Source organism: Prionailurus bengalensis, chromosome D3 (assembly GCF_016509475.1).
Source record: "Prionailurus bengalensis isolate Pbe53 chromosome D3, Fcat_Pben_1.1_paternal_pri, whole genome shotgun sequence".
Taxonomy (NCBI): Eukaryota; Metazoa; Chordata; class Mammalia; order Carnivora; family Felidae; genus Prionailurus; species Prionailurus bengalensis.
In genome coordinates this window covers 34,870,906-34,892,855 of record NC_057356.1, presented here as the reverse complement: position 1 = coordinate 34,892,855, position 21,950 = coordinate 34,870,906, and the positions used below count along the sequence as shown (strand labels likewise).

Below are 21,950 nucleotides of genomic sequence, written 5' to 3'. Positions count from 1 at the left end.
TTGCAATGTGAATGCTTTTTTTTTTTGCCTAGTTGTCCTGGCTAGAACTTCCAGTTCAATGTTGAATAGAAGTGGCAAGGACAAATCTCCTTGTCCTGTTACTGGTCTTAGGAGGAAAGCTTCCAGTCTTTCACCATTAATTGTAATGTTAACTATGGGTTTTTCACTGATGCCCTTGATCAGTTTGACAAAGTTCCCTTCTATTCTTAGTCTGTCAGATGTTCTGTTAAATGTTGGTTAAGATTCCTACATATTTTTTAATTTAAAAATTATTTTTCAAATTATTGATTTTCATTGTTATTTCATTGTGGTCAGGGAATATACCATATGTGCTTTCAATCTTATAAAATTTATTCAGATTTGTTCATGGCCTAACATATGATCTTTCTTTAAGAATGTTCCAGGTGCACTTGGGATGAATCTGTATTCTGCTATTGTTGAGTGGAGTGTTCTGTGGATTTCTGTTAGGTTTAGTTTAAAGTATTGTTCAAGCCTTCTCTTTTTCTTATTGATGTTTTGTCTAGTTAGTCTATACATTTTGAAGTCTTCAACTATTGTTGAACTGTTTTTCCTTTCAATTTAGTTAGTTTTTTTGTTCCATGTCTTTTAGGGTTCTGTTATTAGGTGCATATATGTTTGTAATTGTTATCTTACCGTTTTATCATTAAGTATTTTTCTTTGTCTCTTAGAATATATTTTTGTTTTAAAATTTATTTTGTTACTAGTATAGCCAGTCCTCCCAGCACTCTTTTGGTTACTGGTTGTATGAAATATCTTTTTATTTTCAACTTGTGTCTTAGAACCTAAAGTGAGTGTCTTATGGGCAATAGATAGTTTATCTTAAAAAAAAAATCTGTTTTGCTAGTGTCTGCCTTTTAATTTTGGGAATTCAACCAATTTATATTTGAAGTAATTATTCATTAATAAGAACTCCTGCCCTATTACTGTTTGTTTTCTATATATTTAAAATTCTTTTTATTCTTCATTTCTTCCATTATTGCCTTTTCTGTTTCTTTGCAGTGTACTATTTTAATTCCTATATTTTGTTTACTACATAGTTTTGAGTTAGTTCTTAGTGGTTAACCTGGGGTTATGATTAACATTTTAATTTGTATTAGTCTAGTTCAGATTAATAACAGGTTAATTTCAACAGTGTACTCCTATAGCTCCACTCCCCTTTATAGTGCTGTTGTCACAAGTTGTATCTTTATACCTTGTATGTCCATCTGATTTAAAACTGTTGCTTTATGCAGAGAAAATAGATACAAATGAAAAATACATTTATGCTATCTTTTATATTTACCTATGTAGTTACTTTTATTGCCGTTCTTTATTTCTTCATGTGGATTCAAATTACTGTCTAGTGTCCTTTCATTTCAGCATGAAGGGCTCCCTTCAGCATTTCTTGTAGGGTAAGCCAATTAGCAATGAATTTTTTCAGATTTTTTTCTTCTGAGAATGTATTATTTTTTTCTTTCAATTCTGAAGGATAATTATACAAGATAAAGATTCTTGGTTGACAGTTTTTTTCCTTCCAGTACTTTGATTATGTCATCCCACTGCCTTCTGGCCTGTATGGTTTCTGATGAGAAGTCAGCTGTTAATGAATGAAGATGCCTTGTATGTGATGAGTCACTTCCGTGGGCTTCTTTCAAGATTCTCTCTTTGTTTTTATAACTATTTGATGAAGATGTGCCTCAGTGTGAATTTCATTGAATTTCTCCTGCTTGGAGTTTAGTGAGCTTCTTTGATATATAGATTAATATTTCATTAAATTTGAGAAGTTTTTAGCCACAGTTTCTTCAGATATTATTTCTTCACTTTTCTCTCTCTTCTTTTGGGACTGCCACTATACTTGGTATGCCAGATGGTGTACCACAGATCTCTTAGGTTTTGTTATATTTTCTTCATTAATTTTTCTTTCTGATCCCCAGACTGATATATATCAATTGACCTGTCTTTAAGATCACTGGTCTTTGTCCTGCCTTCTCAAATCTGATGTTGAGTCTGTATAGTGAATTTTTCATGTCAGTTGTTATACTTTACAATTCCAGAATTTCTATTTGATTCTTTAAAAAATAATTTTTTAATTTTTATTTATTTATTTTTAGTGTTTATTGACTTTGAGAGAGAGAGAGCGCACACGTAAGCAGGGGAGGGGTGGAGGGAGAGGGAGAGAGAGGATCCCAAGCAGACTCTGCGCCATTAGCACAGAGTTCGATGCAGAGCTTGAACCCGTGAACCATGAGATCATGACCTGAGCCAAAATCAAGAGTTGGATGCTTAACTGACTGAGCCACCCAGGTGCCCCTAAAAGTAATTTCTGTCTTTTTATTAATGTTCTCTACCTGGTGAGACAGAATTCTTACGCTTTCTTTTAGTTTTTTAGGCATCATTTCCTTCAGCTTTTGAACATACTTAAATCAGATCTTAAAGTCTTTGTCTAGTAAGTCTGATACCTGGGATTCCTTAGGGAGTTTCCGGTGATTGCTTTTTTTTCCCCTGTGTGTGTGGGCCATTCCTTCTTGTTTCTTTACATGTGCATAATTTTTTGTTGAAATTGGACATTTTGAGTATTATAAAATGGCAGTTCTGGAAATTAGGTTCTCCTCTTTCCCCAGGGTTGTTGCTACTTGTAACTGTTGTTAGTTGTTTAGAAACTTTTCTGGACTAATTTTCTAAAGTATATATATTCTTTATTATGTGTGCCCAGTGAAGTCTGTGTTCTGTTAGCTTATTGGTCAGCTAATGATTGGACAGGTATTTCCTTAAAACATTTCATACCAAAAACATCTCCCAGTATGTTCAGAGGGGTGTTGTGCTACTGTTCAAGTATTCCTTGAGCACTCGGCCACTTTACAGCTCTGGTTAGTCTTAATTTCCTGTTTGTATAAAGGTCAGGGTCGTCCAGAGTGAGCCTTCTTGGTACAGTAAACTCAGTGAGATTCACACTGAGACTCTTAATCAAACAGTTGAAAAACAGAGAATCTTGAAAGAAGCAAGACAGAAGTGACTCCCCACATACAAGAATCCTCAATATCATTTAACAGCCAACTGCTCTGACTTCTTAGCAGAAACCATAGAGGCCAGGAAGTGGTGGGATGACATAGTCCAAGTACTGGAAGAAAAAAAAAAGTCAAGAGCTGGCAAAATTCCTGAGCATGTGCACAGCCCTGGGCATACACATTGCGTCCTAGATTCCCAGGAATCTGTTCAAGGTCTTTATTTCCCAAAACATCTCATCGCCCAGCCTTACCACTCAAGGTTTTTTGGTCAGTTTGTTTGCCCCAGCTTTTACTCATTGCATCAGGCAGCAGCGCTGAAAACATCTGCCTGTAAATGTTTTTGGCAAATACCCTTTGTGTCCTGTAGTGGCTTTAGCTTTGGGGAAAGTCTGAGGTAGCAGTATTAGGTGAGATAAAGCTCGACTTTTCAGAAAGTCTTCCAGGGAGCCCTTAGGTAGGTCAAAACAAATAGTTTCAGTTTGTTTGTGAATGAGGTTTGTTCTGCCGGCCAGTGCTGGGAACGTGTGCTGCTGTTTTCATGGCTGCCACTGATCTGCGGAGCTCAGGGTAGGACGAGAGTAAGTTAAATGCCACAAAGCTCTGTGTTTTTACCAAGATTTAGCGGTGTCTTGAATAAGTAATCCTGGGATTGCTGCAAGCTTTGGGTTAGTTTCTGCTGTTCTGGAAAAGTTGATTCTAACAGTTTTTAGTTGCTTTTATGGAGGGGTGGACTTTTGCTGTTTCTTATGCCAGCATTTTGCCAACATTCCATCTATTACACTACACTTAACTTTTAGGCTACCTGGTATTTGTATAGTTCAAGTGAATTTCATGTAGCATACAGTAAGCCAGCATATTCGTCTTCTCAGTGCTTTATTTTTAAAGGATTTTAGATGTGTATAGAGATGCAATGTAAATAAAGGTTTCTTGGCTGTTATAAATGTGATGTTAAGTATCCTTTTACTTATATTCTTGCTTTTGTGTGTTTGAGGATAAGGTTTTAATAGTGGAATTGCTAGGTGAGAATATTAATTTTTGATAGGTTTTGTTAAATTGCCCTTTTAAATGTATCAGTTTACACTTTTACTACTAATGTATTAGGGTGTCTCTTTCTACACACCCTTCCATTATTGGGTATCAGACCTGTTCATCTTCAGAAGATTTGCAGTTAAAAAAGAAAATGTCTTTAATTTCCTATTCCTTAATTTTTAAAATCTCTTTTTTGTGTGTTTTGTGTTTATACCCTCTACCATTTTTTTCTTTTTTTCTAAATTTTTAATGTTTTTTTAGATTTTATTTTGTAATATAATTTATTGTCAAATTGGCTAACATACAGTATGTGAAGTATGCATGTTTATTTTTTTTGAGAGAGAAAATCCCAAGCAGGCTCCATGCTTTCAGTGCAGAGCCTGATGTGTGGCTCTATCCCACAAACCCTGAGATCATGACCTTAGCCAAAATCAAGAGTCAGATGCTTAACCAACTGAGCCACCCAGGTACCCCTTGTTTTTCTTTTTTTTTACTTTTTTTTTTTTTAATGTTTATTTTTGAAGGAGGGAGAGACAGAGTGTGAGTGGGGGTGGGGGCAGAGAGAGGGAGACACAGAATCTGAAGCAGGCTCCAGGCTTTGAGCTGTCAGCACAGAGCCCGATGTGGGGCTCGAACCCACAAACTGTGAGATCATGACCTGAGCCAAAGTCAGACACTCAACCGACTGAGCCACCCAGGTGCCCCTTTTTTTTCTTTTTAAAAAATTTTATAAAATATTTGCCACATGTAGTGTCAGTATTTTTTTCCACGCTTCTTCTTGGCTTATTATTTTTTTAAAGATTAAGTTTTTTTAAAGTTCATTTATTTATTTTTGAGAGCATGCAGGCGCTCAGGGCGCAGGGGCAGAAAGAAAGGGAAAGAGGGAGAATTCCAAACAGGCTGCACACTGTCAGCGCTAAGCCTGACACGGGGCTTGAACTCAAGAACCGTGAGATCATGCCCTGAGCTGAAACCAAGAGCTAGATGCTTAACTGACTGAAACACCCAGGCCCCCCTCTTCTTGGCTTTTTAAATGTGTTTACGATGTTTTTAAAATTTTTTGAGGGGTTTTCAAAGGGACAATCACAAAGAAAAGGCAGGAAAAACCTCATTTTTCAGAGTGTTAGATGGGGGAGAAATATAGTTTAGAAAATTTCAAGTTTTGTCCAGACATTTTTTTTTTTTTTTAAGTTAGTGAAAGCTCGAGCGCCAGCATGAGCAGGGGAGGGGCAGAGAGAGAGGGAAAGAGAAAATCCTAAGTAGGCATCGGGCCTGTACAGAGCCTAATGCAGGGCTTGATCTCAGAGGGTGAGACCATGACCTGAGCTGAAATTAAGAGTCAGACGTTTAATCGACTAAGCCACCCAGGTGCTCTGTCCAGACATCTTTATACTCTTGCTTTTCTTATAGTTAATATAGTACACAAGTACTTACAGCACAAGTAAATATTGGCTAATCTTATTACTGCTTACTGAGTGCCTACTATATATGAGGGATTCCATTCTACTTAATCTTGCCAATGCCTTGCCAGATGTCAGTATTCTTTTGTACAGATAAGGAAATTTGGTCTCTGAAAGGTGATGGTACTTAGTCAAAACCCATAGTTGTGTTCCAGACAGAGTTAAGATTCAAGCCCAGATCATCAGACTCCAGAGCCCAATATACTTCCTATTTACCAAATTAGCTCTCTGTCGGGATATTTCCCAGTTTCCTTACAGAGGGAAGGGAGTCTGCATGAGACAAATATGACTGTGTTTTTCTCAGCCGTTAAAGATGCTGCCAAAGGAAGAACAACTTAATTTCTTGTATGTTCTTGCAGAGATATTTTATACACATACAAAGATACATGTATATCTTTAAACATGTATATCTTCCATTCTAAACAGTTGTAGTACATGGAGTAAGGGAATCAATATTTGTTGAGCACTTGCTGCGTACCAGGCACTAGTATTTCTATTTCTTTTCTTTTCTTTTTTTTTAATTTGTTTAATGTTTATTGATCTTTGAGAGACAGAGAGAGACAGAGCATGAGTGGATAAGGGGTAGAGAGAGGGAGACACAGAATCCGAAGCAGGCTCCAGGCTCCAATGAGCTGTTAGCACAGAGCCTGACGCGGGGCTGGAACTCACAAACCGTGAGATCATGACCCGAGCCGAAGTGGGCCGCTTAACTGACCGAGCCACGCAGGTGCCCCAACTAGGCCTATTTCTTTGAGTGAAGTCCTTAAAACTGATTGCCTTAGAAAGTTGTACAAATATTTAGATATGAAGCTTCTGCATGAAAAATTGTTAAAAACAAAAATACTAGTGAAACATTTGGAATTGCTTTCAGAGCCACCCAGGTGCCCCCAGTTTGGATACAGAAATACTGAAGAGAAAAAAGAGAGGGAAGATGAGGAAGAAAGCTCCTCTCTCCTATACTAGAAAGAAGACTTTGTAAGGAAAATTTATAAATTGTAGCAATTTTAAGATGTTGGCAATTTTAAGTAGTTTCTTCGGAAGTTAAAATAATAAATCAAGACCTTTGACGTTCCGCTTAGGAAAATCATGGGAAACAAAAGTGTGGATGTAAAACTGGAGAAGAGGCTCGTTGAAGTCTATATTGTTAACACGCTAGTGTGGTAACACAATTGGAAAGCAGCAGATACCATCCAAGTTTTTCAACTTAAGTTTAGTGTTTTAAGAAAATGAGCATATTATGACATTAAATTTAGCTTCCCTAGGTTTTCCTTAGGTTACTTTTTCTTTTTTTAAATTCACAGACTTTTTAAAAGCAGTTTTAGGTTCACAGGAAAATTGAGCAGAAGATAGAGATTTCCCATATGCCCCCTGCCCCCACATATGCATAGCCTGCCCCATTATCAGCACCCCCTTCACCCCTTGCCAGAGTGGTACATTTGCTATGCTTGATGACCCTACAGTGACACTTCATAATCACCCAGAGTCCACAGTCCACATTAAAGTTCACTTTGGTGTTGTACATTCTGTGGGTTTGGACAAATACATGACATGTACCTACCATTGTGTTATCACCCAATGTTTTCACTGCACTAAAAATCCTTTGTGCTCTGTCTGTTCTTCCTTCCCTGCCTCCTTCCACAGCCACAGCAACCATTGATCTTTTAGCAGTCTCCAGAGTTTTGCCTTTTCCAGGATGTCATATAATGGGAGTCACTACAGTATGTAACCTTTAAAATTTTTTTGTTTTTATTTATTATTATGTTAAAATGTTTACATATTTATTTACTTTGAGAGAGAGAAGGAGAGAGATGGAATCCCAAGCAAGCTCTGTGCTGTGAGCACAGAGCCCATCGCAGGGCTTGAACTCTGCTTAACTGACTCAGCCACCCATGCGCCCCAGTATGTACCTTTTTAGATTGGCTTCTTTCACTTAGTAACAGGCACTTAAAATTCTTCCTCCATTTAAGATTCCACTCATTTATTTTTATCACTGAATAATATTCTGGTGTCTGAATATATCACAGCTTATTTATCCGTTCCCTTACGAAAGGGCATCTTGGTTGCTTTTAAGTTTTGGCAATTATGAATAAATGTAATTCTCTAAGCCGCCATGAACATCTTATGTGCAGGTTTTTGTGTGTACATAAGTTCTCTCAACTCATTTGGGTAAATACCAAAACACCAAGGAGTGTGATTGCTGCATTGTATGTTGTATGAGGATGTTTAGTTTTATAAGAAACTGCTAACCTGTTTTCCAAAGTGACTTTGCCATTTTGCATTTCCACCAGCACTGAGTAATAGTTCCATATCTTCATCAGCATTTGGTTTTGTCAGCATTTTGGATTTTGGCTCTTCTAATAGGTATATAGTATTTTCTTGTTTTGTTTTTTTTAACTGAGGCATAACTGACATTTATTTTAGGTGTACAATGTTATGATTCCATATTTGTATATACTGCAAAATGATCACAAGAAGTCTAGTTAACATCCTTTGCCATACGTAGTTAACAAAAACATTTTTTAAATGTTTTTAATGTTTATTTTTGAGAGAGACAGAGTGTGAGTGGGGGAGGGTCAGAGAGAGAGCTCCCTCTCTCCCAGAATCTGAAGCAGGCTCCAAGCTCTGAGCTGTTAGCACAGAGCCAGATGTGGGGTTCAAACTCATGAACCGTGAAATCATGACCTGAGCCGAAGTCAGACGTTTAACTGACTGAGCCACCCAGGTGCCCCAACAATGTTAAAAATAGATATATCATTTTTTTTAATCTAGATTTTTTTTTTAATCAGGTTCATCATTTTAATTAGAAATGTTCCCTAATGATACGGAGCATTTTTCATATGTTTACTTGTCATTTGTATATTTTCTTTGGTGTCTGTTCTACCCCATTTTTAAATGGATTTGTTTTCTTATTGTTAAGTTTCGACAGTTCTTAGTACATTTTGGATAACAGTCCTTTGTTACATTATAGTCTTTTATGAATATTTTCATCCAGTGTGGCTTGTCTTCTCATTCTTGGTCTTAAGTCTCTTAATTTTTATATGTTTACCCTCCCCGCTCTCTTTTTCTTACAAAATATTAACTAAAGAAACTAAATTCCATACCCTTTAGATTTTGAAGCTTAATCAGATTAAGATTTTATTTGCTTATTTTTGCAAGGCTGATGTGTGTGTCCATCAGAGAGCACATTAAGGTGTTTCTTTTTTGCGTAAGATATTAGCAGCCATTGATAATCATTACCAGTACCCATTTTTAACTTGCTTATTAAGTGGTGATAGTCTTTCATTTCTTTGTTTATTAGGTGGAAGATTTTGATCAAAATAAATTTGCTGCATCAACACTTTGTAATGGAAGTTCAGGATAAATGCCTTTTTCCCCCTTTATTTACCAGCTATTCCAAATAATGAGATGGTTCTCTAGCATCCTGCAAAGTGACCAGTGAATTTTATTTTTGAGTATATTATGAACTCATGGATTTAAATATACTTGATACATTTTAGTTCATTGCAATTATTTTATTAATTTTTGACCAGTGGGATCATCTTCTAGTTGCCTTCTGAGTCATTTGGACTTGATTTCAAGCATCTTTTGTAACTTTATTTTTTTTTAATGACATGATATTTCAGTCTCGTCTTGTACATATCCTGCTCTGAGATCTGGTGTCAGCCTATTGGAAATGTCTAATAGTTCCATGTTATGTTGTTATGTTCACACAACTTAATGTGTATTTATGTCATGACAATTTAGTTCATATTTGAAAAAAATACACATAAATTGAAAGAGAGGATAATATTTTAATTTCACTCTTTTTTTTTTTTTTTCAACGTGTATTTATTTTTGGGACAGAGAGAGACAGAGCATGAACAGGGGAGGGGCAGAGAGAGAGGGAGACACAGAATCGGAAACAGGCTCCAGGCTCTGAGCCATCAGCCCAGAGCCCGACGCGGGGCTCGAACTCACGGACCGCGAGATCGTGACCTGGCTGAAGTCGGACGCTTAACCGACTGCGCCACCCAGGCGCCCCTAATTTCACTCTTAAATAACTAAATGGTTTGCCTGTGCCTTCTGGATACTATACATATTAATAACTTTGTAATCAGATTGGACATTACCACTGTCATTTCTTATCCCATGTTGATTTTCACATGGTACTTCAAAAAAAATTATAGCTACTATCCCCAAAATCTCACTGCACAAAAATATGCCATTGACAGGAATGTAGCTCAACCTAATGTTGAAATTGAATTTCTTTTAGCTGGTAGTTTGTACAGTGTCTGACAGATGTTGAGCACTGCTCTTTGTCTCAAATTGAAGATGCCCCATGGCTCTTTTATGACTTGGCTTATGATGCTCTGGGTGCCTCAGTGCACTGTTTGGGAACCATCGACTAGGTGTTTCTGCCCAGTTTCTGTTGCAACCAGTGGTGTGCATTTTCAGTTTGTTTGTTTGTTTGTTTGTTTGTTAGTAATCTGTACACCCAACATAGGGCTTGAACTCATAACCCCAAGATCAAGAGTGGCATGCTCTTCCTATTGAGCCAACCAGGTACCTCCTTTGGTGTGTGTCTTAAAAGTTATTGTTAAATAAAGTTTGTTTGTCCTTATACTCTCCAGTTAAATTCTCATGTAAGATTTCCTTGAGAATAGATTATCTGATTATGAAATGTGGCAGGAAGTATCTGATTATGAAATGTGGCAGGAAGGAGGCCTGTCTTCTCACCCCTCAAAAGGGTATACCATACTTCTAAAAATGTTCTGTTTCACTGATAAGTACCGAATGATATGTATTATGATTTTTTTTAATAAGAAAACTTTTTTTGTCCTGTGTATAGAATGACTGCTAGTGATACCACTTTGATTTTGTTTAAAGGCAAGAGTCCACTGTGGGTTTTCCCCTGATACTTAATATACATCTCTACTTTTTGATTTGCGCAGCTACACATAGGACTGAACTGTGTCCTTTCCAGCCTACCTTGTAGACAGAAGGTGGAATTATTTTCTGTATGTTTTGGCTGCTCATTTTCCAACACTTGACATTCGAATCCTTAGAGTCTGAACTTTCACTTTATTTTTTTTTTTTTAATTTTTTTTTCAACGTTTTTTATTTATTTTTGGGACAGAGAGAGACAGAGCATGAACGGGGGAGGGGCAGAGAGAGAGGGAGACACAGAATCGGAAACAGGGTCCAGGCTCCGAGCCATCAGCCCAGAGCCTGACGCGGGGCTCGAACTCCCAGACCACGAGATCGTGACCTGGCTGAAGCCGGACGCTTAACCGACTGCGCCACCCAGGCGCCCCTGAACTTTCACTTTAAATAAAGGACATAAGCTATGCTCTTTTATATTATTTTTTACCTTGAAGCATAGTTGACACACATTGTTACGTTACTTTCAGGTGTACAAGGTAATGATTCCACAAGTCTATACATTATGCATTGTTCATCACAAGCCTAGCTACCATCTGTCACTACACAACCCTATTACAATACCATTGACTATATTCCCCATGCTGTATCTTTCATCCCTGTGATTTATTCACTCCATAACTGCAAGCCTGTACCTCCCACTACCCTTTACCCATTTTGCTTAACTGCCATCCCCTCTCCCTTCTGGCAACCATTAGTTTTGTTTTCTGTATTTATGAGTCTATTTCTTATGCTCTTCAGATTTCATTCTCATCTGGAGGTTGATTTTACAGATTGCATTATGTTAATTTCCTGAACTAACTTGTTAGTTTTTCTGTTTTCTTGTCATTAGTTGTATAGTAGTTGTCAGCATTGAAAATGCATTCATTTTCATTATAATGAACTTCAGAATTTAAAATTTTTAAATTTTCTTTTACATGAATATCGGGCATATTGTTTCTTTTTTTCTTTTTTCTTTTTTTTAGTTTATTTATTTTGAGAGAGAGAGAGGGACAGAGAGAGAAGGGGAGAGAGATTTACAAGCAGGCTCTGAACTTTCAGCATGGAGCCCTGTGTGGGGCTCAAACTCACATGAGATCATGACCTGAGCTGAAATCAAGAGTCAGACAACACTTAACCCACTGAGCCACCCAGGCACCCGTAGGCGTATTATTTTAATCAGTGACACTGGTAATGTTAGAAAGCTGAGTAGAAAACATGAAATCACTATGTCATTCAGTGAATTTCTGTGAGTGGCATGTGGGACTCTAATTAAATGTTTGTTTGTTTGGATAGACACCTGGGGGTAGGGGAGAAACTAAAGATGAAGTCTTACAATATATAAGAAGGGTATAGAAAAGAAACAATAACTTCACATAAAGAGTAAAATCTCTATTAAGGTACAGCCCTAAATAGTTGTTAGTAGATTTGAAAGGACTAATTATGTAACAAGGGCAATTGATCTGTGGGGATGTGCATGAGAAATTGTCGTCAAGCTTGTAAATGTGAATACTCGTGTGCATTTACTGGGCATAGGTCATAAACCTCAAGCATACTATCATGGGGATAATCTCACTGCTGATGTTATGAACCCCTGTAAACCCTATCTGCTTCATCTGAAGGATTATATAGGTCCCATTTCGTTTATAAACTTAAAACATTTTTTTTTCTTGGACGGTAACGTTCATATTTTAAGAGAAATCCCTTTTTCTCTTTTATTTGGTTTTAAAATAAGATTGCCAGCATCCTTCTTTGTGTGTGTGAGACATGATTTTTTTAAGTTTAAAATTGTATCAGAATAATTCTTAAGATAGTTTAAGGTATCCGGTAGTGCTCGTGTAGAGTTACTACAGCTGGCTGAGACTGCCGTCCATCGAAAGGCCTGCCTGCAAAGTCAGTCCTGGCTGACACAGGAAAACTTGATGTTATGTTTTGCACAGTACATTCAACTTTTCCTAGATGAGAAGAGTGGCTTACTGTGTCTCAACTCTTGGTAAAAACAGTGCGGTTTCTGCTGAATAACCTGCTTTCTTTCTGGGAGTCTGGAGTCCTGTACGTGCTAGGCTCCACAAAGACCTTGGGCTCAGTCTAAGGAGCTGCCTGGCAGACAGCACTTCACACGTTACTGTTGAAAGAATTCAGCCTGTCTCTGTGAGCCCACTGCAGGAGGGCTCTTGGAAGCTTGAGCCTGGTTTCCTCTGGACTTCTCTCCATGTGCCTTTTCTTTTGCTGTTTTTGCCAACCTTTCATAGTAATAAATCTCAGCCTTGGGTATAACTATATGCGGAGTTACGTGGGTCATGGGATGATCTTGGGGACCCCCCCCAACATAGTACTGAACGACTTACAATGGAAAACGCTATTCCCTGCCTCATTCTTGCACCCCCCTCAGTCTTATTTCTTTTGTTATTTATTTCCTTATTTCTAAATAATATATTTACACTGCTGTTTTTTTAAGATACCAGTTGTAGGTGTTGTCAAATAACTGGGTGTTGTGGTAGATGAGGATTTAGGTCTCATACCTTTTCCAGAATTCCCTCCCTTAAGCCCTCTGATGCAATCCTGCCTGTCACAGAGCTTGATTGAGTCAGTGTTTATTGTTTTCATTATGATGACTGGACAAATGTGTAATGCTGAGCTAGGCGATAGACTACAATTTCATTTTCTCATCTGCCTTTTTCTTTTCCTTATAGTTAATGGTTGGTTACCTTCTGTTTTTATTTGTTTTTCTATTCTGTTCTTATGACCAATTTATTCCAAAAGCCCCAGCAGCTCTTCACCAGATTTTACTCTTCTTTTCCACATGGCCAGAGGTCTGTACATCCCACTGTGCTTGGGAACTCTTCCTCTTGTGTCACTGTGGACTGCATCAGTAGTTGGTCACAGGCCTGCTTTTCCTGGGGCTTCCTTTGCTGCTTTCCAGGGTTGCACTCAGGTCTTTGGAACTCAGGAGAAAGTGTATGGGAAGTACATTCCTTGATGCTGTGTGTCTGAAAATGTCTATGTTCTACCTGTACACTTGAATGGTTGTTGGAACTAATTTTCTTTTAGAGTTTTGAAGATATTTCTTCATTGTCTTTAAATTTCCAGTGTTCCTGTTGACATATTTGTCCTGATCTTTGTAAGTATTTTTCCTGGAGGAATCTCTTAGTAATCTCATTCTGTCCCCTTACGCTCTGAAACTTTGTAATGTGCTTCAGTGCAGGTCTCTTCAGTTACTATGTGGGGTGCTTAGTGGTCTCTTGTGATCTGAACTTTAATTCTGAGAAAGTTTCTTTCCACATCATTTGAAGAACAAGAATGTGTTGTGTGTCCAGATACTATTTACAAAATTTGGCATTCCCAAATAGTAGGTTAATGCTAGTTAGAGGTTCAGTAGGTAATGTATTAATGAGCCCGTATTTGGATTCTCTTGTGGAGATTTAGATTGGAGACTCTTAGTTTACAGCTTATTTTTTAAAACTATAAAAACAAGGAAGACCTGCTTCTACTGAGTTTTAGCCTGGTATTTATTAATAAAGAACGTTTATAAAATGCTGAATTTGTTTGACTTATAAACTAGTTAAGCAAGTTCTTGGTTTTCTGGCATAGGTCTTTTTCTGTGTAGATATTATCAAGTATAATAAAACATTAGAGTTATTCTCAGAAGCTCATTTTGGGAGACTTTAATTTAGTAATCTTTCTTTCTTCCCTACTTATATTACTTTGTCCTTTTGCATGGATGATTCTTATTACATGAGCTGATTAATACTGGTACCAGAGCAGAAAAGACTGTTTTAAGAATAATGTATATCGGGGTACCTAGGTGGTTCAGTCGGTTAAGTATCTGACTTGGCTTAGGTCATGATATCATGGCTTGTGAGTTCGAGCTTCATATCAGGCTGTCAGCTGTGTGCTGACAGCTCAGGGCCTGGAGCCTGCCTCTGGATTCTGTGTCTCCCTCTCTCTCTGCCCCTCCCCCACTCATACTCTGTCTCTCTCACCTTCAAAAATAAATGAATGTTAAAAAAAAAGAATAATTTTATTCTCTTAGTTCTTTGGAGAAAAGGTATATGTTTTTATTTTTATTTATTATTATTTTTTAAATTTTGGAGAGAGCAGGGTAGAAGAATGGGGTGGGGAGAGAGAGAAAAAGAGAGAGAGAGGGAGGGAGGGAGAGAAAATCCCAAGCAGGCTCCATGCTGAGCGCAGAGCCCTATGGGGCTTGATCCCATGACCTGGGATCGTGACTTGAGCTAAAATCAAGAGTTAGACACTCAAGCAACTGAGTCACCCAGGTGCCCCTTTTATTTTATTATTTCATTTTATTTTATTTTATTTTTCTATTCTATTCTATTCTACTTTATTTTATTTTATTTTTTATTTTATTTTTTAGGAAAAGTGAATGTTTTTAAACCATTGAGTCTAGTTTTATGAAACTTTTTCTTTGCTTTACCTCAGCGGTAACTGTCATAAAAGTGCTTTATACTTTTAGTACTTTTTGTCAGATACTGCAGAGGTAACACTTTTTACCTTTAGTATAGTGCAACTCCTGGTTCTGTACTGTATTTTATATGCAACATATAATCTTTAGTATTTTAATGTTTGTGCATTAATATTTTCAATTTGTTTAATGATTTTGCTGCTAAGATTTTGCCATCCCATTCCCATTTTTTCCTTTACAATTTTATCTTATTTTAAAGTTTATTTATTTATTTTGAGAGAGAGAAAAAGCGTGAGTGGGGAAGGGGCAGAGAGAGAAGGAGATTGAGTCCCAAGCAGACTCCACAGGGTCGGTGCAGATCCCAATCAGGGGTTGAACTTGCAAACGATGAGATCATGACCTGAGAGAAAGATGCCTAACTGACTGAGCCACCCAGGCTCCCCTCCTTTACAGTTTTAATTTTTTTTTAATGTTTTATTTTTATTTTTGAGAGAGAGAGAGTGCGACTAAGGGAGAGGCAGAGAGAGAGGGAGACACAGAATCTGAAGCACGCTTCAGGTTTTGAGCTGTCATCACAGAGCCCAGTGTAGGGCTTGAACTCACGAACCGTGAGGTCATGACCTGAGCCGAAATCAAGAGTCCGACGCTTAACCTACTGAGCCACCCAGGCGCCCCGTGTGTAATAATTATTTTTAAAGTGGACCTTTTGTAAAAAGCATACAGTTGGATCTGCTTTTTGTGCAGTCTGATTATCTCTGTCTTTTAAAAAAATGTTTATTTATTTATTTATTTAGAGAGAGAGGTGTGCGTGGATGGGGGAGGGGCAGAGAGAGGGGGAGAGAGAATCCCAAGCTCGATGTGGGGCTCAAACTCATGAACTGTGAGATGACTTGAGCCAAAATCAAGAGTCAAACACTTAACCTACTGAGGCACCCAGGCGCCCCATCCCTGCCTTTTTATTGGAATGCTTAGTCCATTGCATGTGATGTAATTACTGGTTTTAATTCTACGTGTTGTGATTTGCTTTCTGTACAATTAACCTTTTCTTTGGAGAATTAATTTTTTTCTCTTTTGCTTTTATTTTCCCATGTGGTCTCCATTGACACTCAGGTGGGGTGGCGTCACTACCACTGGGTGAGGATGAAAAATTCTGACTCTTCACTAGGTGTCCTGTGAGACTACCCAGCAGCAGTGGAGCAGGGTGCTTAGTTACTTACGGTTTGGGGGTGTGGGGTGGAGGTCCAGATTCTTCACCTGGTCTCCATAGACACCCCTGCAGGAGCAGAGCACTCTTAACCAGCTGGCAGGTGTGAAAGGCCCCAGCTCCCTACTTGTCCTTTTTTGACAACCCCCAGCGGGGGTGCTGGGCCACCACCTGAGGGCACAAATCTAATCTCCCTCTTACTGGTGCAGATAGGGGCAGAACTTCAGGTTTTTTGGTGTTTGTCTAGGGTAGACCATTATTATCTGGAAGTTTTCGTCTTGCAAGGCAGCCCCTTTCCTGGTCCTTTGGCTAGAGAGAGCAGGTTTTTGTTGTTTTATCTGTGCCTGTCTGGGATTCTGGGTTTCGGGCTTCTTGAGAAGCACATCTGAGATGTAGAGGCAAAAAGAAAATGCAGGGAACTCACAGCTCTGTTATTGTTAGAATCCTGAAGTCCCTAACCCACCAGCCTTCTTCTCTGCCTTTTGTCTTTTGTCTGTTTTTTGTTTATTTTTAACTCTATTATCCAGGATTTCTAGTTGTGCTTACCAGGAGGAATAGTGATAGGTATTCTTTCTTCAAATGTTTACAAATTTAGAATTAGGAATTTCTAATTTTTGTTTTCTTATCTTTGGCTATTTATACTTAAACAAATTGGACCATTTGAGGCCTGTTCTGCCCTTTTATTTGGTGAAGTTTAGGCTTGCTGCGGCTCCCCAGTTCTCAAAACAGTGTGCCTTAATGGAAACACCAGTTGTTGTTGCCTTTAAATCATCCTGTTTTCAGGCCTTCACCCCTTCATATGCTGCTACTTGCTGCCCTTCCTTTCACTCATTCCCAACTATAGGGAAGCAAGTCAACAAATATTTCTCTAAAGTAGTTTTTACAAGATAATCTGTTAAGCACTTTATGGACAAACGTGTCTTCTTCATCAGTCTAGTATGGAAACTGAGTAATGATAGTAAAGGAGCTGGGAGAATGTGTGTGAGTGTGCGCATAGGTGTAAGTTACAAAACGCCGCAGGAACACGGGAGAGAATGACCACATGCCTGTGTGGCATTTGATTGTGCATGTTCCTGCTCTGACTCCTTTCAGCATCAGTTTTGTCACTACTGGCTTTGGAATTGGTGATGAGTCAGCTCCCACATCAAGGCTGAAGTTCTCAGCTTGGCATTCGGTTGGTTTTCAGTTCAGCGTCCACCTTGTCCTTCCGAGCCTTCCCTAGCCTCCTTCCCAGGAACTGCTCCCGTCAGACCAGGCTTGCAGCCATCCTGCAAATAAGCCCCGTGTTTTCTGCTTGTGCCTTTAACTGTGCTGTTCTGGCATGAATGTCCTCTCTTCTGGGTGTTACATGCAAAGGGCAGCGTAGTGGAAAGAAGATCCCAGTTTTACTTCTTCCTTGCTGTGTGACTAATGTAAGTTACTGCGGCCCTCTGAGCCTTGGTTCCCTTGTTTGTGAACACGAAAAAGTACTTCTTTTCTAACACTATGTACTAAGGTTAGTTAATGTATATGAACATGGCTGAAACCACAGGAGCTCAAATAAAATTCGGGCTCCACTGCTTTGTTTCCTTAACTAAAATGTACGGCTAAAGGTCAGGTTCATTCCTTCTAGTCTTCGTCTCATCGGCAGACACAATATGTTGAGAACATGGAAAAAACTAAGTAGTTCATTAAGTAAATGCTTGAGTACTTCCCATAATGCTCTGTGTTGTGTTAAATGCTGGAGCTCACACATTTGCTGGACAGGACGAGTGGGTGTGCAGGCAGTGAAAACACAGCACGGTGCATGCAGTGCTGGAGGTGTGTTCCAGAGATTTGGGGGGCACAGAAAAGGAGTGATGAGGGAGGATTCCTGGAGAAAGAGTTGCTGGTAATTGACCTTTTTTTTTTTTTAAAACAGCTTTATTTAGGTGTGATTTACATACACATCAGATCCATCTACTCTAAGTGTATAATTCAGTGATTTTTTAGCAAATTAACCAGTGTGTGTAACCATCACCACAATCCAAATCTAGGCTGTTTCTGTCACTTCAAAAAGATTCCTCATGCCCATTTTCAGGCGCCATGTCGAAGGAGGGGTAGCAGTTGGCCATGCAAAAGTGCCGGAAGGAGGGCTGGACTCCCGGGAGTGAAGACAGCCTTGGCAAAGCCAGGGGAGCACGAGACCAAGTGGTGGAGTGTGGGTGGGATGGATGCCTGTAAGGGGTTTTATTTCTGTGCTGTACGGCTGTGTTCTTGGGGGCTGTCTTCTCGGGGGCTGTCTTCTGGCTCCTCCGTCTTCGGAGCTCAGTTTGCTCGCCTGTAATGTGTAACTGTTATGCTGTTGGGCCCCAGCTCCACCTAAATCCTGTGAGTGTCAAAACTTAGGATGCCTTCGATTGAAGAGAGAATAGAATGTACTTTTAAAAAACAATAGCCAAACAGAAAAACAGAAGAATTAGAGTGATGCTTACAGATCCTCTAATGGAACTCTCTCCTCTTTTTATGCAATAATGCATAGTGGGTACAAAATTTATGAAATGTAGAAGGGTAGGAAGAAAACTTACGTCACTTATGATCTTTCAATTCAGAGAAAATTGTTCACATTCTCGTTCTTATGATTTGTTTTGCATAAATGTTTATGTACTTAAATATTGATATTGTGCTGTAAATAAAGTTTTTCCCCACGTTATTAAATAGTACTAAAAGCTTGATTTTAAGTGCTCATGAGTTTTATGAAATTAAAAACATGCTCTGTTCATTTTTTTCAATTTTTTACAATAATAGTAATAAAAGCACATGGTAAGTTTCAAACTACATAGAAGGAATAAAAATCTTTCTCCCATTTTGCCACTTCCAAGAGTTAATAATTGTTAACTTTTTCTTTTCTTAATGTTTATTTATTTTGAGAGAGAGAGAGACAGAGTGTGAGCAGGGGAGGGACAGAGAGAGACAGAGACACAGAATCTGAAGCAGACTCCAGGCTCTGAGCTGTCAGCACAGAGCCTGACACGGGGCTCAAACCCACGAACCATGAGATGACCTGAACCAAAGTTGGATGCTTAACCGACTGAGCCACCCAGGCACCCCAATAGTTAACTATTTCTTACATGCTTTCAGAAATTGTGTGTTAATTTATATTCCATTATGTGGATAAATCGTAATTGAATTGATCTATTGATTGCCACGTAGATGATCATGTTTTTGCTTTTACAGTGCTAAAATGAATATTTTCACGTGCACATCTTTGATTTCTTACAAAAATGTATGTGAAGGATAAATTCCTGAAAGAGGAATGCCTGGATCAGAGAGCACATTTATATTTTGATATTGCCAAATTGCTTTTCAAAAAAGATTGTGCTAATTTATACTTCTGTTATTAGTAGAGAGTCTTATGAGTCCTTTGCTTATATCTTTGGGTATATTGGGTATTACATTGGGTATTACACACTTTTTTGTTCTTTGCCAGTCTGATATTAGAAAAGTAACTTACTGTTTTAGTTTATACTTTAAAAATTAAAACTGTACCTGAACATTATTTTTGCATGGATATTAGTCATTTTTCTGTGAATTATATCATGTCCTTTGTGTAGGTGTCTTGATTTGTTCATATTTTTACTGATTTGTAGGAGCTCTTAGCTCTTTAAAGAACTTAGCTATTGCACATTTTTTTTTTTTTTTTTTTTTTTTTTACAGTTTATTTATTTTGAGAGAGAGCTTGCAGGGGAGGGACAGAAAAAGAGGGAGAGAGAGAATCACACGCCGTCAGGACAGAGCCCAATGAAGGCCTTGAACCCACAAACCGTGCGATCATGACCTGAACTGAAACCAAGAGTCGGATGCTTAACCAACTGAGTCACCCAGGCGCTCTGCAGAATTTTTTTTTTTTTTTTTACATTTTCTTTTGAGTGTGTTCATGGTCAGATTTATTAGCCTTGTCATTTAGGGCTCTTGGATTTATTAAATTGCAAAATAACCTTAAAAGTGAATGCAAAGAGAAACAAGTGATTCTAATAGTTTTCCAAATGAGTATCATAAAGATATTAAAGTGGAATAAGAACTAATAATCCAAGTAACTTTTGAATAATGTACATAGACTGTGTTACCTCTGTCTAAAGAGGAAGAAAAAGTGACCAAACCTTGAACTCTTACTGCATTTGTCCTGTATAGTGTCCATTCTAGTGAATCTATTTAGTGTGTCTTTCGGATTGAACAAATAAGGGTTCCCTTGTTTCTTTTGACATAACTGCAATACAAAATAAGTTACTATTAACACATGAACTACCTAATATCATGCACTGTAGAACTATAATGAATGATCTATAATTGTGTGAATCATCAAATACATCGCTATAAATATTGTAAATTTTAATTCTCATTCTGAACTATTCATGTGTAGTTGTATTAAGCTGTCTGTGTAACTTATTATTCATGGTTGTTTTTTCATGACTTAAAGAAAAATAGATTGCATGTTGGATAGAACAGTCAAAATGAAACCCCTTCTTTTTAAGAGGAACTCTGTATTCGACTTTGAGAACTCTCTTTTTCATTTGGTTCATTTTTCTAATACTTAAAGGTGCCAGTGCTTTCTGCCTCTTTGAGAACTGAAATGTGTGATGAATGGAATGTAACTTGAGATGTTAAAATGAATGAGTATTTTCAAAAGGGTTGTAAAGAAAAATATTTTTGATTTGTAAATGCAAGGTTAATCGCCGTGTTTTGTGCGGTGCTTTTGTGTTCTGGTTGGTGTTGATGATCTTTTCTCCCTCTGTGCAGGTGTAATGGATAGGTAACAGAGAAACCCTCCTCACTGTCTCGTCAGGGAGGCAGAATGACTGAGTGCTTCCTGCCCCCCACCAGCAGCCCTAGTGAGCACCGCAGGGTGGAGCATGGCAGTGGTCTTACCCGAACCCCCAGCTCTGAGGAGATCAGCCCTACCAAGTTTCCCGGCTTGTACCGCACTGGCGAGCCCTCGCCTCCCCATGACAGCCTTCATGAGCCTCCTGACATAGTGTCTGATGATGAGAAAGACCATGGGAAGAAAAAAGGAAAATTTAAGAAAAAAGAAAAAAGGAGTAAGTGCCATTTTTCTCTACGCTTTTGGTATATTTTGGGTAAACTTTTACTCTAATCACTGTGCCTGCTGTCTGCAAAGATTCTTGTTTGGCATTTTCTGTTCTTTACTTTTCTGGGTCTCAATTTTTGTATACTAGAGTTGTATCTTAGGGTCTTACTCTTGTGAACAAAATTACTGAATTTCCAGAAGTGGTAAAGGTTTTTGTTAGAAGTTTCGTTAAATGGGTCATTTTTAAATAATGTATAAAAAGTAGATATTGAAATTTTACCCTTACAGAATATTACTTTCTTGGCTGGGTTGTGTAGGCCAGTGGGGGTACACTTTATTGGAACTGTGAAAAAGGTAGCTATTTGTTTGTCTTAAGCAGATTCCACGATGCATTCTCTGTATAGGTCCTATTCTGTAGGAAAGCCAAATTGTTTAAGCATAGCTCTTTAGTATGTTAAAAGCAAATGAGGTGCTCTGTTTTGAGTTTCATGTTATACTTAAGTCAATTTGTTTTTGAAGCATAGCATTGAGATAGAATGCACAAATTGTGTGCCACTTGAATGAGCTGTCACAAAATGGACATGCGTCCTTGTAATTACAAGCATCTGGAAATAGAGCATTATCAGCACGCTTAGAAATTCCCTCCCATTATCCCTGCAGAGGGAATCCCCCACACTTCCCAAAGGTAAGTTTCTTTCAGTATAGCTTGAAACTGCCTGATTTTGAATTTATGTAAGTGAAAGCATATTTCCTTTTGTGTCTAGTTTCTTTTGCCCAAAGTTGTATTTGTTAGATTCATCCGTGTTATTCCACATGGCAGTAATTTGTCGTTTTTATTACTGGATTTTGTTTCATTGCATTAATATGCTAGAATGTATCTATTCTC

At 38.2% G+C, this 21,950-nt stretch overlaps 1 protein-coding gene across 3 annotated transcripts in view; it reads left to right on the top strand.

Annotated features, from left to right (window-relative positions):
- RALBP1 (ralA binding protein 1) overlaps window positions 1-21,950 on the top strand; it is a 49,166-nt gene that overhangs the window by 6,223 nt on the left and 20,993 nt on the right. For all 3 annotated transcript variants that reach the window (XM_043558290.1, XM_043558289.1, XM_043558288.1), the window contains exon 2: window positions 20,776-21,074. In XM_043558290.1, coding sequence (XP_043414225.1) covers window positions 20,831-21,074 — 244 coding nt within the window. In that variant the 5' untranslated portion in view covers window positions 20,776-20,830. The remainder of the gene's footprint in view (window positions 1-20,775; window positions 21,075-21,950) is intronic.